This window comes from Chiloscyllium plagiosum, unplaced genomic scaffold (assembly GCF_037043375.1).
Source record: "Chiloscyllium plagiosum isolate Xiang-an unplaced genomic scaffold, Cpla_swu_hap1 HiC_scaffold_47, whole genome shotgun sequence".
Lineage (NCBI taxonomy): Eukaryota > Metazoa > Chordata > Chondrichthyes > Orectolobiformes > Hemiscylliidae > Chiloscyllium > Chiloscyllium plagiosum.
The window spans coordinates 6,233,094-6,246,908 of record NW_028270185.1 but is presented as its reverse complement, the minus strand read 5'-3'; the positions used below and the strand labels follow the sequence as shown (position 1 = coordinate 6,246,908).

Here is a 13,815-nt window from a genome sequence, read left to right as displayed (position 1 = left end):
AACATGGGGAGTGGTTGAAAACTCAACTCAATAATCAACTATTTCCGAATGTGTGCTCAGTGTCACGTGGCCACATTCTGCAGAAGGTGTCGGAACATTGCACTGAGGTTCACACATAATTCACTGGGTAAATACAGTAAAGGCGATGGTGGAGGAGATATCCGAAGCAACACATGCCTCTTCCATGATAATTGAAAAATAAAGCAGGTGTTAAACTATTATTATTCCTACTCCTCCTTACTTTATAATAAAGACAAAAACACTAGGCAGTAGTTTATTAGGGCTATTATTAGATTATTAATCCGGAGACTCAGCTAATGGGCAGTGGCCTATTAGGGCTATCATTAAATTATTAACCTAGAGACTCAGCTAATGTTCAAAGGATCTGAGTTTAAATCCCACCCGAATCTTGAGGTGAATGCTGGCAGATGCTAGAGGTGCCAGCATGAACTGTCTCACAGAATCCCTACAATGTGAAAGCAGGCCATTTAGCCCATTGATTCCATGCAGACCCACCCCTATCCCCCTGCATTTCCTATGACCACCCCACCTAGCCTGCACACATTTGGGCTGTGGGAGGAAACCCGTGCAGTCACTGGGGAGAAGGGCAAACTCCACACAGTCACCCGAGGGTGGGATCGAACCCCTGGCGCTGTAAGGGAGCAGTGCTAGCCACTGAGCCACTGTGCCACCCCTTGCACAGGCACAGTTTGATGAAGCTGATCCTAAGCTTGAGGAATGACTCCTCATTGTCTGAGCAAAAGTGAGGCCTGCAGATGCTGGAGATCAGAGTCGAGAGGGTGGCACTGGAAAAACACAGCAGGTCAGGCAGCATCCGAAGGGCAGGAGGATGGACGTTTCGGGCAAAAGCCCTTCATCAGGAATGAAGATCCTGATGAAGAGCTTTTGCCCGAAACATCGATTTTCCTGAACCTCGGATGCTGCCTGATCTGCTTTTCCAGCACCACACTCTTAACCTCATTATCTGAGGCACTGTAAAACCCTCTGAACTCAATATCAAGATCAGCGACTTCAGACCACGAACTTTGTCGTCCAGTCTGATTGTTTCCTGTGTCAGGACTGGATCTTTGTATTTTAATTTCCTCCCAGTGTGCAGCATTGCTGACCACACCAGCCCTTCCATCCCTCATTGCTATGGTGGGACGTATCTTCCTGAATCGCTCCAGTCCATCTGATCTGAGGGAGGTATGCCCAGGACTTTGACCCAGCGACACGGAATGAACAGAGATATATTTCTCAGTCAGCGTGGCGTGTGGCTCAGAGGGGAACTTGCAGCTGCTGGTGGCGTAAATGCTGGATGAGTTGGCAATTTTAAATCTGAGATTTTTGTTAAGCAAAGGTTGTAAAGGGTACAGTCGGATGGCAGGTATTTGGGGTTTGGCCACGGATCAGCCATGATCTCATGGTAGAATAGGCTCAAGGAGCTGAATGGCCTGCCTCTATTCCCATGTCTCTGCTGCTCTTGTCCTTCAAGATGAAAGAGTTTGTGGATTTGGAAGGTGCTGTCTGAGGATCTTCAGTGAGTCGCTGCAGTGCGTCTTGCAGATGGTACATACTGCTGCTACTGAGCGTTGGTAGTGGGGGGAGTGGATGTTTGTGGATGTGGTGCCAATCAAGTGGGGACTGCTTTGTCCTGGATGGTGTTGAGCCTTCGAGTGTTGTTGGAGCTGTCCCCATCCAGGGAAAGTGGGGAATATTCCATCACACTCCCGACTTGTGCCTGGTAGATGGTGGGAAAAGCTTTGGGGTGACAGGAGGGGAGTTACTTGCCACTCACCTTGTAATGTAGCCAAGATATGGAGGTGCTGGTGTTGGACTGCGGTGGACAAGGTTAAATGTCACAGGACACCAGGTTATAGTCCAACAGGTTTATTTGAAATCACAAGTTTTCGGAGCGCTGCTCCTTCGTCAGGTGAAGTGTCTGCGCTCCAAAGCTTGTGATTTCAAATAAACCTGTTGGACTATAACCTGGTGTCATGTGACTTCTGACAGTGTAATAGAGTCATAGTCAAAGAGATGTACAGCATGGAAACAGACCCTTCGGTCCAACTCAACCATGCCGACCAGGTATCTCAACCCAGTCTTGTCCCACCTCCTAGTACCTGGCCCGTATCCCTCTAAACCCTTCCTATTCATATATCCATCCAGGTGCCTTTTAAACACTGTAATTGTACCAGCCTCTACCACTTCCTCTGGCGGCTCATTCCATACATGTACCACCCTCTGAGTGAAAACTTGCTCCTTAGGTCTCTTTTATATCTTTCCCCTCTCACCCTAAACCTATGCCCTCTAGTTCTGGACTCCCCCACCCCAGGGAAAAGACTTTGTCTATTTATCCTATCCATGCCCCTCATAATTTTATAAACCTCTATAAGGTCACCTCTCAGCCTCCGACGGTCCAGGGAAAATAGCCCCAGCCTGTTCAGCCTCTCCCTGTAGCTCAAATCCTCCAACCCTGACAACATCCTTGTAAATCTTTTCTGAACCCTTTCAAGTTTCACAACATCTTTCCGATAGGAAGGAGACCAGAATTGCACACAATATTCAAAAGTGGCCTAATCAATGTCCTGTACAGCTGCAGCATGACCTCCCAACCCCTGTACTCAGTACTCTGACCAATAAAGGAAAGCATACCAAACATCTTCTACATTATCCTATCTACCTGTGACTCCACTTTCAAGGAGCTATGAATCTACACAAGATCCTTTTGTTCAGCAATACTCCCTAGGACCTTACCATTAAGTGAATAAGTCTCACTAAGGTTTGATTTCCCAAAATGCAGCACCTCACATTTATCTAAATTAAACTCCAACTACCCGTTGGCCCATTTGATCAAGATTCTGTTGTAATCTGAGGTAACCTTCTTCGTTGTCCACTACACCTCCAATTTTGGTGTGATCTGCAAATTACTAACAATACCTCTTATGCTCACATCCAAATCATTTATATAAATGATGAACAGTTGTAGACCCAGCACCGATCCTTGTGACACTCCACTAGTCACAGGCTTCTAGTCTGAAAAACCCTCCGTCACCACCCTCTGTCTTCTACCTTTGAGTCAGTTCTGCATCCAAATGGCTAGTTCACCCTGTATTCCTTGAGATGTAACCTTGCAACCGGTCTCCCGTGGGGAAACCTTGTCGAATGCCTTACTGAAGTCCATATAGATCATATCTACTGCTCTGTCCTCATTTATCCTTTTTGTTACTTATTCAAAAAACTCAATCAAGTTTGTGAGACATGATTTCCCATGCACAAAGCCATGTTGACTATCCCTAATCAGTCCTTGCCTTTCCAAATACATGTACATCCTGTCCCTCAGGATTCCCTCCAACAACTTGCCCACCACTGAAGTCAGGCTCACTGGTCTATAGCTCCCTGGCTTGTCTTTACCGACCTTCTTAAACAGTGGCACCACGTTAGTCAACCTCCAGTCTTCTGGCACCTCACCTGTGACTATTGATGATACAAATATCTCAGCAAGAGGCCCAGCAATCACTTCTCTAGCTTCCCACAGAGTTCTGGGGTACCTCTGATCAGGTCCTGGGGATTTATCCACTTTTATGTCTTTCAAGACATCCAGCACTTCCTCCTCTGTAACATGGACATTTTTCAAGATGTCACCATCTATTTCCCTACATTCTATATCTTCCTTGCCCTTTTCCACAGTAAATACTGATGCAAAATACTCGTTTAGTATCTCCCCCATCTCCTGCAGCTCCACACAAAGGCCGCCTTGCTGATCTTTGAGGGGCCCTATTCTCTCCCTAGTTACCCTTTTGTCCTTAATGCATTTGGAAAAACCCTTTGGATTCTCCTTAATTCTATTTGCCAAAGCTATCTCATGTCCCCATTTTGCCCTCCTGATTTCCCTCTTAAGTATAATCCAACTGCCTTTATACTCTTCTAAGGATTCACTTTGATCTCTCCTGTCTATACCTGACACATACTTCCTTCTTTTACTTAACCAAACCCTCAATTTCTTTAGTCATCCAGCATTCCCTATACCTACCAGCCTTCCCTTTCACCCTGACAGGAATATACCTTCTCTGGATTCTTGTTATCTCATTTCTGAAGGCTTCCCATTTTCCAGCCGCCCCTTTACCTGCGAACATCTGCCCCCAATCAGCTTTTGAAAGTTCTTGCCTAATACCGTCAAAATTGGCCTATCTCCAAATTAGAACTTCAACTTTCAGATCTGGTCTATCCTTTTCCATCACTATTTTAAAACGAATAGAATTATGGTTGCTGGCCCCAAAGTGCTCTCCCACTGACACCTCAGTCACCTGCCCTGCCTTATTTCCCAAGAGTAGGTCAAGTTTTGCACCTCCTCTAGTAGGTACATCCACATATTGAATCAGAACATTTTCTTGTACACACTTAACAAATTCCTCTCCATCTAAACCTTTAACACTATGGCAGTCCCAGTCTGTTTGGAAAGTTAAAATACCCTACCATAACCACCCTATTATTCTTCCAGATAGCTGAGATCTCCTTACAAATCTGTTTCTCAATTTCCCTCTGACTATTAGGGGATCTATAATACAATCCCTATAAGGTGATCATCCCTTTCTTATTTCTCAGTTCCACTCAAATAACTTCCCTGGATGTATTTCCAGGAATATCCTCCCTCAGTACAGCTGCAATGCTATCCCTGATCAAAAATGCCAATCCCCCCTCCTCTCTTGCCTCCCTTTCCTTCCTTCCTGTAGTATTTGTATCCTGGATTCAGTCCTGTCCATCCCTGAGCCATGTCTGTAATTGCTATGATATCCCAGTCCCATGTTCTGAACCATGCCGAGTTCATCTGTAATGTAGGAAGAGTAATATTTATTGCCCATCCCTAACTGCCCTTGAGAAGATGGGGGTGACCTGCTTTCTTTGAACCACTGCAATCTGCTTGGTGTGGGGCACCCATGTCACCATGAGGAAGGCAGTTCTAGGATAATGAAGGAACAGAAAGGTATTTCCAAATCAGGATGGTGTGTATCTTGGACGAGGAACTTGCAGGTGGGGGCATTCCAATGCGGCGGCTGCCCTTATCCTTTGGGGTGGTAGAGGTTAGGGGTTTACACAGTGCTGTCAAAGGAGCCTTGGTGAATTTCTGCCATGCATTTTGTGGATCGTACACACAGCTGCTTTGGAGAGTTTTCTTGTTTTTCAGAGAGCGCAGTTTATATTTCATATTCACTTTAGACAAGTCTAGACACTCCAGATTTTATTTCTTTCACCTTACCCATTGCATTTAGTGTTGTTTCCTACTTCAGTCATTTAATCTCGCCCACATTTTACCCCAACTCAGAAGTCCTCCTTTGTTCTTCTCCATCTCAACCTATCAACGATATTAAGCATACCACACTTCAAACTTTCTTCAGCTCTGAAAGGTCAAAATGTTAACTCTTTCCCTCTCCCCACAGATGCTACCAGACCTGCTGAATTTCTCCAGCATTTTCTGTTGTTCTTTCAGATTTCCAGCAATTTTGCTTTTTTGGAGCACGTTACCAGTTTACCAGCTTCTGAGTATATTCTGTTTCCCTGTCATTGGAGCTGAGGCTGTAGGGGTGATTTGTTAACTGAGAGTGTGGCAACTTCTGTGTGCAATTGTTCCCCTCCTGGAAAGGAAAAGGATTACAGAACACGAAAGAACGGTTGACATTTAAAATTTCAACAACAAAATCAAACGTTATGTTGTGAGATAGAGAAAGGGGATTTACAAATGCTAATTAAGCAATTCTTTCAGGGAGTACTGGAGTATGGTGTCCAGTTCTGGTCACCCAGTTATAGAAATTATATTATTAAGCTGGAGAGGATTCAATAGAGATTTACCAGGAGGCTTTTGGGTTTGGAAGGTTTGAGTTATAAGGAGAAGCTGAATGGGCTGGGATGTTTTTCCTTGGAGTGTAGGAGGTTGAGAGGCAACCTTATAGAGGTTTATAAAATAGTGAGGGGTTAGCAGTAATTGCCTTTCTCTAGGATGGGGGATTCCAAACTAGGGTGCACATTTTTAAGGTGAGAGGAGAGAGATTTAAAAAAGACGAGGGGCAAATGTTTTCCACAGAGGGTGGTTCACGTGTGGAATGAACCCCCTGATGAAGTGGTGGATGTGGGTATAGTTACAATATTTAAAAGATATTTGGATAGGTACATAAATAGGAAAGGTTTGGAGGGATATGCGCCAGGAACAGGCAGGTGGGACTAGTTTACTTTATGATTATGGTCAGCATGGACTGGTTGGGCCGAAGGGTCTGTTGCTGTGCTGGATGACTCTCTGGCTCAATAAAAAGTCTTCTGAAGAAGGAATTTTAAAACAAAACATGTAGCATTAAAGTGAAATATAGGACTAATTGGATTGATAGCACTTTTGGAGAGATATCACAGGGGAGATGGGTCACGTTGCCCCTTTATTTGTATTCCTTAATGGCTCTGCAGCAGATTGTGTTGAATTGAGGTCTTGGCAGTCAATAAACAAAACAATATTTCTTCATTATAAACAAAATTAGACTTTAACAAGTGCAAATGATTTTTTTTGTAAATTACCCATGCTAACTTAAACTACAGCTATTTTAAGCTCAAGCATACACCCATTCGTTCATAAGTAGGACAGGTGATGCAGTTCTGCAGAAATATCATGGCTGGAAAACATGGCCAAAACTTGACAAATTCTGTGGTTCAAGAGCCCAAACCCAGGAATGGAATCAGTTGAGTCTTTCTCTTTCTCGCTCTCAGTTCTTTCTGGTTTTGGCAGAATCACGTCGCTGTTAATCACATTAACAATTTGATAGCCAATCAATTGGACTAGGTCTTTGCTGAAGTTGGAAATTCTTCCTTTCAGAGTGTTTGAGGAGTGAGTAAACTGCTGCAGTCAATTCATTCTTACTCTATTTTACCATTTAATTACAAGATGGCTAATCTATTCGCCAACTCCATCTATCTCCCTCGAATCCCTGACCTTCAACACTATTGCTTAATCCCAATGCTGTTAGGGATGGACTTTCATGATTTAGATTCAGCAACAGCAAAGGGACTGCAATATATTTCCAAGTTGGGATGGTGAGTGGCTGGGAGGGGAACTTGCATAGGGTGGTGTTCCCATATATCTGCTGCCCTTGTCCTTCCAGATGGTCGTAAGTTTGGGAGATGCTGCCTGAGGATCTTTGGTGGATTCCTGCATTGCATCTTGTAGTTGGTCCACACTGCTGCTACTCAGCATCAGGGATGGGGAGAGTGAATTTTGTGGATGTGGTGCCAATCAACCAAGCTGCTTGGTCCTTGTCGATCTCCTTGGAGTGTTGTTGGAGCTGCACCCATCCAGGGCAAGTGGGAAATATTCCATCGCACTCCTGACTTGTGCCTTGCAGATGGTGGACAGGCTTTGGGGAGTCAGGAAATGAGTTAGTCACCACAGGATTCCTCTTATCTGCTCTTGTCACTTGATGTGGCTAGTCCTGCAGAATCTCTGGTCAATGGTAACCCCAGGATGTTGTGACACTCTTCCAGGATGATAATTCCAGAAAGCTCTACTGTACAGCCTGGGTGGAGAAAATCTTTAAGGACGTGCAGAGAAGGCTCTTGAAGTATGCTAGAGGTACCTGTGCTTGCAGCGATTACATGAGTGAGGTTCTGCTGGGAGGAGAACAGACTCGCTGTGGGAACGGTGATATTGAATCCCATGAGATCTGACCTGAGCTTATCAGAACAGATACACAGCTGAGGCTGTTGTAGCACGGGTGTATCAGCAGCAGAGCCCTGAAACCCTCTTTAAGAATAACTGGCCTATGGAACCTCGCACTCCGTTCTCCGCCAGAGGACAGGACGCTGACCATTAACCTCAGAGCCTCTTGGGATGGTCATTTTGGCCTTTATTGCTAAAGGAAGACGGTGTAAAAGTTGGGAAGTGTTGCCACAGCTGTACAAAGTATTAGTGAGATCGGGCCTGGAGCATTTCACGGAGGTTGGTCCCTTCACTTGAGGACAGATGTAGTTGCATGGAGGCAGTTCAGAAGATATTCAGAGAAGAAAAAAAATGAGGGGCTGTAGGCAGAGTTTGACCTGTACTGGCTGGGGTTTAGAAGAATAAAAGGAGATCTAATTGAGATCTATAAGATGTTAAAAGAGATTGACAAAGTAGATGTAGAGTGGATATTTCCTCTCTGGGAAAATCCGGGTCACAGTTTTTAGGATGAGGGGAATCTGATTTAAAATAGAGACGAGGAGAAACTAGTTCTCCCAAAGGATGGTGAACCTGTGGAATTCGCTACCTACCCCAGAGTGCGGTGGATGCTGGGACAGTGAATAAATGTAAGGAGGAAATAGACAGATTTGGAATTAGTAAACAGGTTAAAGGGTTATGGAGAGTGGAGTTCAGACCGAGATGTAATCAGCCATGATTGTATCAAATGGTACAGCAGGTTCGAGTGGTTGAATGGCCTATTCCTGCTCCCAGTTCTTATATTTTTTAGGAACCAAGATGCCTCATAATGAATCCTATTGCAAAATTTATGCACATTAAACAGAGGGCAGGTGAAGCTGTAAGATTATAAAATTGGCAGCAATCAAACAAACTCACAAGTGAATCAAATTTGAAGTTTTAATTTGCAGTTGGATCAGAAATATGCCACCCGTTTATTTATATATATTTACATCAATAATAATTATTACCTGTATCTTTGTATTGAGAAAGAATTCATAGGGATTAGGGTTAAGGCATTTAAAATATAAACATCAGCACTCTGGAATTCGAAGCCATTTTTCATCCTTTAGTTACACGGTTCAATTCTCCAATCTTTGAGTTGCCAGTGTTTTTCTCTCTCTAAGACTCGAGCATGCAGAGTTTTTGACTTATGTAATGAAGCTAACAAAGAAAGCATTCTCTTTAAACTGTCCTGAGTGGAGCTGGTTCCCAGGCAGCAGTGTTTTCGGCCCCAGCTTGGTTTAGGGGAGCGAGACACAAGGATCGCAAGAAACAGAAGTCACTGGCTGCTCAGATTGCTGCAGATCGGTCTGCCCGAAAGAGCTGCAGCCAAACCGGTCCACCCCCCACCCCATCCGCCACCCACCACCTCTAGATGCTGACAATTGAAGGAAATGGAAAACCAGTGACATCTAGAGGCACGGTAGCAAACAGTGACAAGAATCATGTATGTGAAAACCTACAAGGTTGAAAGTGTAATAGGTGTGGAAGGGAGAATCAGTCCCATGTTGTACAGTCACTCTTAAAGCAGTTAATATAAAATTACTAGAGTCGCACCAGGTTATCTCCCCTGCTCAGACAGCCTCTTGGCTGGGTTATACGGTGATCGGACTGACTGGCACCTTTCTAACCGGCCGGTTTCTCTGTCCTGGTGTCTGCTGTTGGCTCGCATTCCTTTGGCTTGGGATCATCTTTCTTCACGTCCGCAGCCGGGGGTTTGGCAGTGTCCTGTGCACCCTCAGCCTTACCATCTATCACAGCATGTTCCTTCTTCACAATATCTTCAAGCTCTTCCTGCAGGCGGGATTGGACCGAGCGTGTGCAGAAACACAGGGTTACCATGGGGAGGCGCTAGTAGAATATACCAACCTTAACAAACACTGGCTGCATTCGCGACGATAAACTACAGACACCACGTTTCGCAGGGGGATCTGAATATTATTCCCTCAATGCTAACATCAATGATAACCTGCATTTATATAGCATCCTCACCATTACATATCATCCCAAGGGGCTTTGCAGGAGCATTACCGAACAAAAACTGAAATTGAGCCACAGAAGACAATATAGGGTCACATGGTAAAAGACTTGGCCATTGACTCCAGATTGTTATTAATGAAATGTATTGGGTGAATTCAAGTTCAGCTGAGGCAGAATGTTAGCCTGGGGATTACTAGTCCAGTGACATTACCACTTACTCACAGTGACTTGTCATGTTAATAATAGAATCCCTACAGTGTGTAAGCAGGCCATTCGGCCCATCAAGTCCACATTGACCCGCCAAAGAGAATCCAAACCAGACAGACCCCGCTACCCTACCCTGTATTTCCCATGGCTAACCCAGCTCTCCGGAACACTGGGCAATTTCGCTTGGCCAATCCACCCTGACCTGTACATCTTTGGACTGTGGGAGAAAACCCACGCAGACACAGGGAGAATGTGTAAACTCCACACAGAGGGTTGCTCGAGGCTGGAATCGAACCAGATTCCGAGGCAGCAGTGCTCATTAATGCATAATTTGCGTCCCTCATTAATGCATAATTTGCAGTAGCCAGAGATCCAGGTAAGGGAGGGGAGAGAAGCTTGAAGGAAATATTATAATACCTTCCAACCCAAAAGATCAGCGAGGGCAAGACAGCCATCATCACATGAACCCACATAAGCCACATCCCTGCAGAGACAAAAGGAAGTCATTTCCAGGCAGGGAAGTAATCTTCAGGACATTTTATTAAAACCAAGTTCACCCCCCGACTTCACCGTCCGACCCACACAGACCCTCCCCCTTACTGTCCGACCCACACAAGTCCCCACCCCCTCAACGTCAGGCCCACACGGACACGCTCCCCCTCACCGTCCGACCCACACGGACACGCTCCCCCTCACCGTCCGACCCACACGGACCCTCACCCCCTCACCGTCCAACCCACACGGACACGCTCCCCCTCACCGTCCGACCCACACGGACCCTCACCCCCTGACCGTCCGACCCACACGGACCCTCCCCCTCACTGTCCGACCCACACGGACCCTCACCCCCTCACCGTCCGACCCACACGGACACGGTCCCCCTCACCGTCCGACCCACACGGACACGCTCCCCCTCACCGTCCGACCCACACGGACCCTCACCCCCTCACCGTCCAACCCACACGGACACGCTCCCCCTCACCGTCCGACCCACACGGACCCTCACCCCCTCACCGTCCGACCCACACGGACACGGTCCCCCTCACTGTCCGACCCACACGGACCCTCACCCCCTCACCATCCGACCCACACGGACACGGTCCCCCTCACTGTCCGACCCACACGGACCCTCACCCCCTCACCGTCCGACCCACACGGACACGGTCCCCCTCACTGTCCGACCCACACGGACCCTCACCCCCTCACCGTCCGACCCACACGGACACGGTCCCCCTCACTGTCCGACCCACACGGACCCTCCCCCTCACTGTCCGACCCACACGGACCCTCACCCCCTCACCGTCCGACCCACACGGACACGGTCCCCCTCACCGTCCGACCCACACGGACACGCTCCCCCTCACTGTCCGACCCACACGGACCCTCCCCCTCACTGTCCGACCCACACGGACCCTCACCCCCTCACCGTCCGACCCACACGGACACGGTCCCCCTCACCGTCCGACCCACACGGACCCTCACCCCCTCACCGTCCAACCCACACGGACCCTCACCCCCTCACCGTCCGACCCACACGGACCCTCACCCCCTCACCGTCCAACCCACACGGACCCTCACCCCCTCACCGTCAGGCCCACACGGACACGCTCCCCCTCACCGTCCGACCCACACGGACCCTCACCCCCTCACCGTCCGACCCACACGGACACGGTCCCCCTCACCGTCCGACCCACACGGACATGCTCCCCCTCACCGTCCGACCCACACGGACCCTCACCCCCTCACCGCCCGACCCACACGGACCCACAACCCCTCACCGCCCGACCCACACAGTTCCCCCACCCCCCCTCACCATCCGACCCACACAGGGTTCCACACCCTCCCCTCACCGTCCGACCCACACAGTTCCCCCATCGCCCCTCACCGTCCGGCCTACACAGTGCCCCCACCCACCCTCATGGTCCGACCCACACAGGGCTCCACCCTCCCCCCACAGTTCCCCCACCCGCCCTCACCGTCCGACCCACACAGGTCCCCATCGTACCCACTATCCGACCCACATAGGTCACCACCCCCCCCTTTCACCGTCCAACCGACACAGCTTCCCCCCCCCCACAACCGTCTGGCCTACACAGCTCCCCACCCCTCACCCTCCAGCCTACATAGGTTACCCCCCCCCCCATCACCATCCAACCGACACAGGTCTAAGTGGAAATAAGAAAGGTCAGTGCAGCAAAGCAGCCAATAAGCATTTGTATTTATATCACATCCAAGTGTCTAGTTGCTTCCCAGGTGCAAAACCGAAACAGAATGGGACAGCAAGCCACCAGGGATGGGAGGTGGTGCGGCTGGTGGTTGTGGTTAAGGGAAAGCAGTAGAATATTATGACAGCTGACCTAAACTTGGTTGACAGGTATATTGCTCAGAGCTTCTTACCAATGAGGATAGAGCAGAAAGGATGAAGGAAAGCACTTTAGGGGTGAGGGCCCGAGGCTACTGAAGGTATGGCTGTCAACAGTAGAATGCAAGAGAGGACAGAGTCAGAGGAACATGGAGATCTCACAGGGCTGGAGGTGGTTACAGAGATACCAACGCTGACAAGTTGACTTGAAAGGACAATGACAGCAGTGCCCCTCTCAATCTGTAACATGCTTCAAACTAATAAAGCTTCCTCCATTTTCTTACTGCTTATCCACCATTCTGACAGCAGCAGTAGTCAGCTGGCTGGATGGTTGGTTTGTGATGCAGAGTGACACCAATGGTGTGAGTTCAATTCCTGCACCAGCTGTGTTCACCATGAAGTGTTCTCCATCTCAACCTCTCCCCTCGCCTGAGGCACAGTGACCCTCAGGTTAAACAAGCCCGAGTCATCTCTCTCTAATGAGAGAGAGCAGCCCCATGGTCTGGTGAGAATAGGGTGACTTTACCTGTATCTTTACTCCCTCTTCAAGTAAAATCACAACAGCACCCAAGTTATTTCACCTCACCCCACTGGTATAGCTTGCTACTCTTTCCTTGCTTCTGGGTTGCCCAGTTTCTCTGAAATAGATCTACGTTATTCAGTTTAATCACTACAGCTCCACATTTCCATCACTGTCGACAACCAGGGATTAGCTTTAAGGCCACTGATAAAAAGATAGTCGAGATTAGCTGGTATTTTTTTTTGGAAAGACAGTGAGGAACTATGATCTGAAAAGCACTTGGCTGAAAAGATGGGGAAACAGATTCAATATAAAAAGAGAGAGTGAGAAAAGCCTTAATCACGGAGATAATCACAGGGCTAGCGATGGAGGAGGAGAGCGAAACTAATAGTGAGCTCTTTAAAATATGAAAAAAACCCACATTTTATCAACACCTTTTGCCTTGCACACATCACGAATGGCAAATCACAAGGGAACGCAACTTATACTGGATTAGGAAAGGTGCTGATTGGTTGGCAAGTCAACTCTGACTGATCAATGCACTGCCAGGTTCAAGTGTGCAAGAATGTCCTCATTCTCAGATACATGAACATGCCTTTACTTTCTGTTTGATGCACACCTGCTCTTACTTAGAGAGAGGGAGAGAGAGAGAGAGAGAGAGAGAGAGAGAGGAGAGAGAGAGAGAGAGAGAGAGAGAGAGAGAGAGAGAGAGAGAGAGAGAGAGAGAGAGAGGAGAGAGAGAGAAAGAGAGAGAAAGAAGAGAGAGAAAGAAAGAAAGAAAGAAAGAAAGAGGAGAGAGAAGAGAGAGAGAGAGAAGAAAGAAAGAAAGAGAGAGAGAGAGAGAGAGAAAGAAAAAAAGAGAGAGAAGAAAGAGAGAGAGGAGAGAAAGAGAGAGAGAGAAAGAAAGAGAGAGAGAGAAAGAAAGAGAGAGAGAGAGAGAAAGAGAGAGAGAGAGAGAAGAGAGAGAGAGAGAAAGAGAGAGAAAGAGAGAGAGAGAGAAAGAGAGAGAGAGAGAGAAAGAAAGAGAGAGAGAGA

General features: G+C 47.6%; 1 protein-coding gene across 1 annotated transcript in view; it reads right to left on the bottom strand.

Moving 5' to 3' along the window:
- Positions 1 to 8,594: 8,594 nt before the first annotated feature.
- Positions 8,595 to 13,815, bottom strand: part of sirt2 (sirtuin 2 (silent mating type information regulation 2, homolog) 2 (S. cerevisiae)) — a 37,599-nt gene continuing 32,378 nt past the window's right edge. The window contains exons 14-16 of the mRNA XM_087983926.1: positions 12,357 to 12,367; positions 10,316 to 10,424; positions 8,595 to 9,505 (exon numbers count right to left, since the gene is read on the bottom strand). Coding sequence (XP_087840052.1) covers positions 9,338 to 9,505; positions 10,316 to 10,424; positions 12,357 to 12,367 — 288 coding nt within the window. The 3' untranslated portion in view covers positions 8,595 to 9,337. The remainder of the gene's footprint in view (positions 9,506 to 10,315; positions 10,425 to 12,356; positions 12,368 to 13,815) is intronic.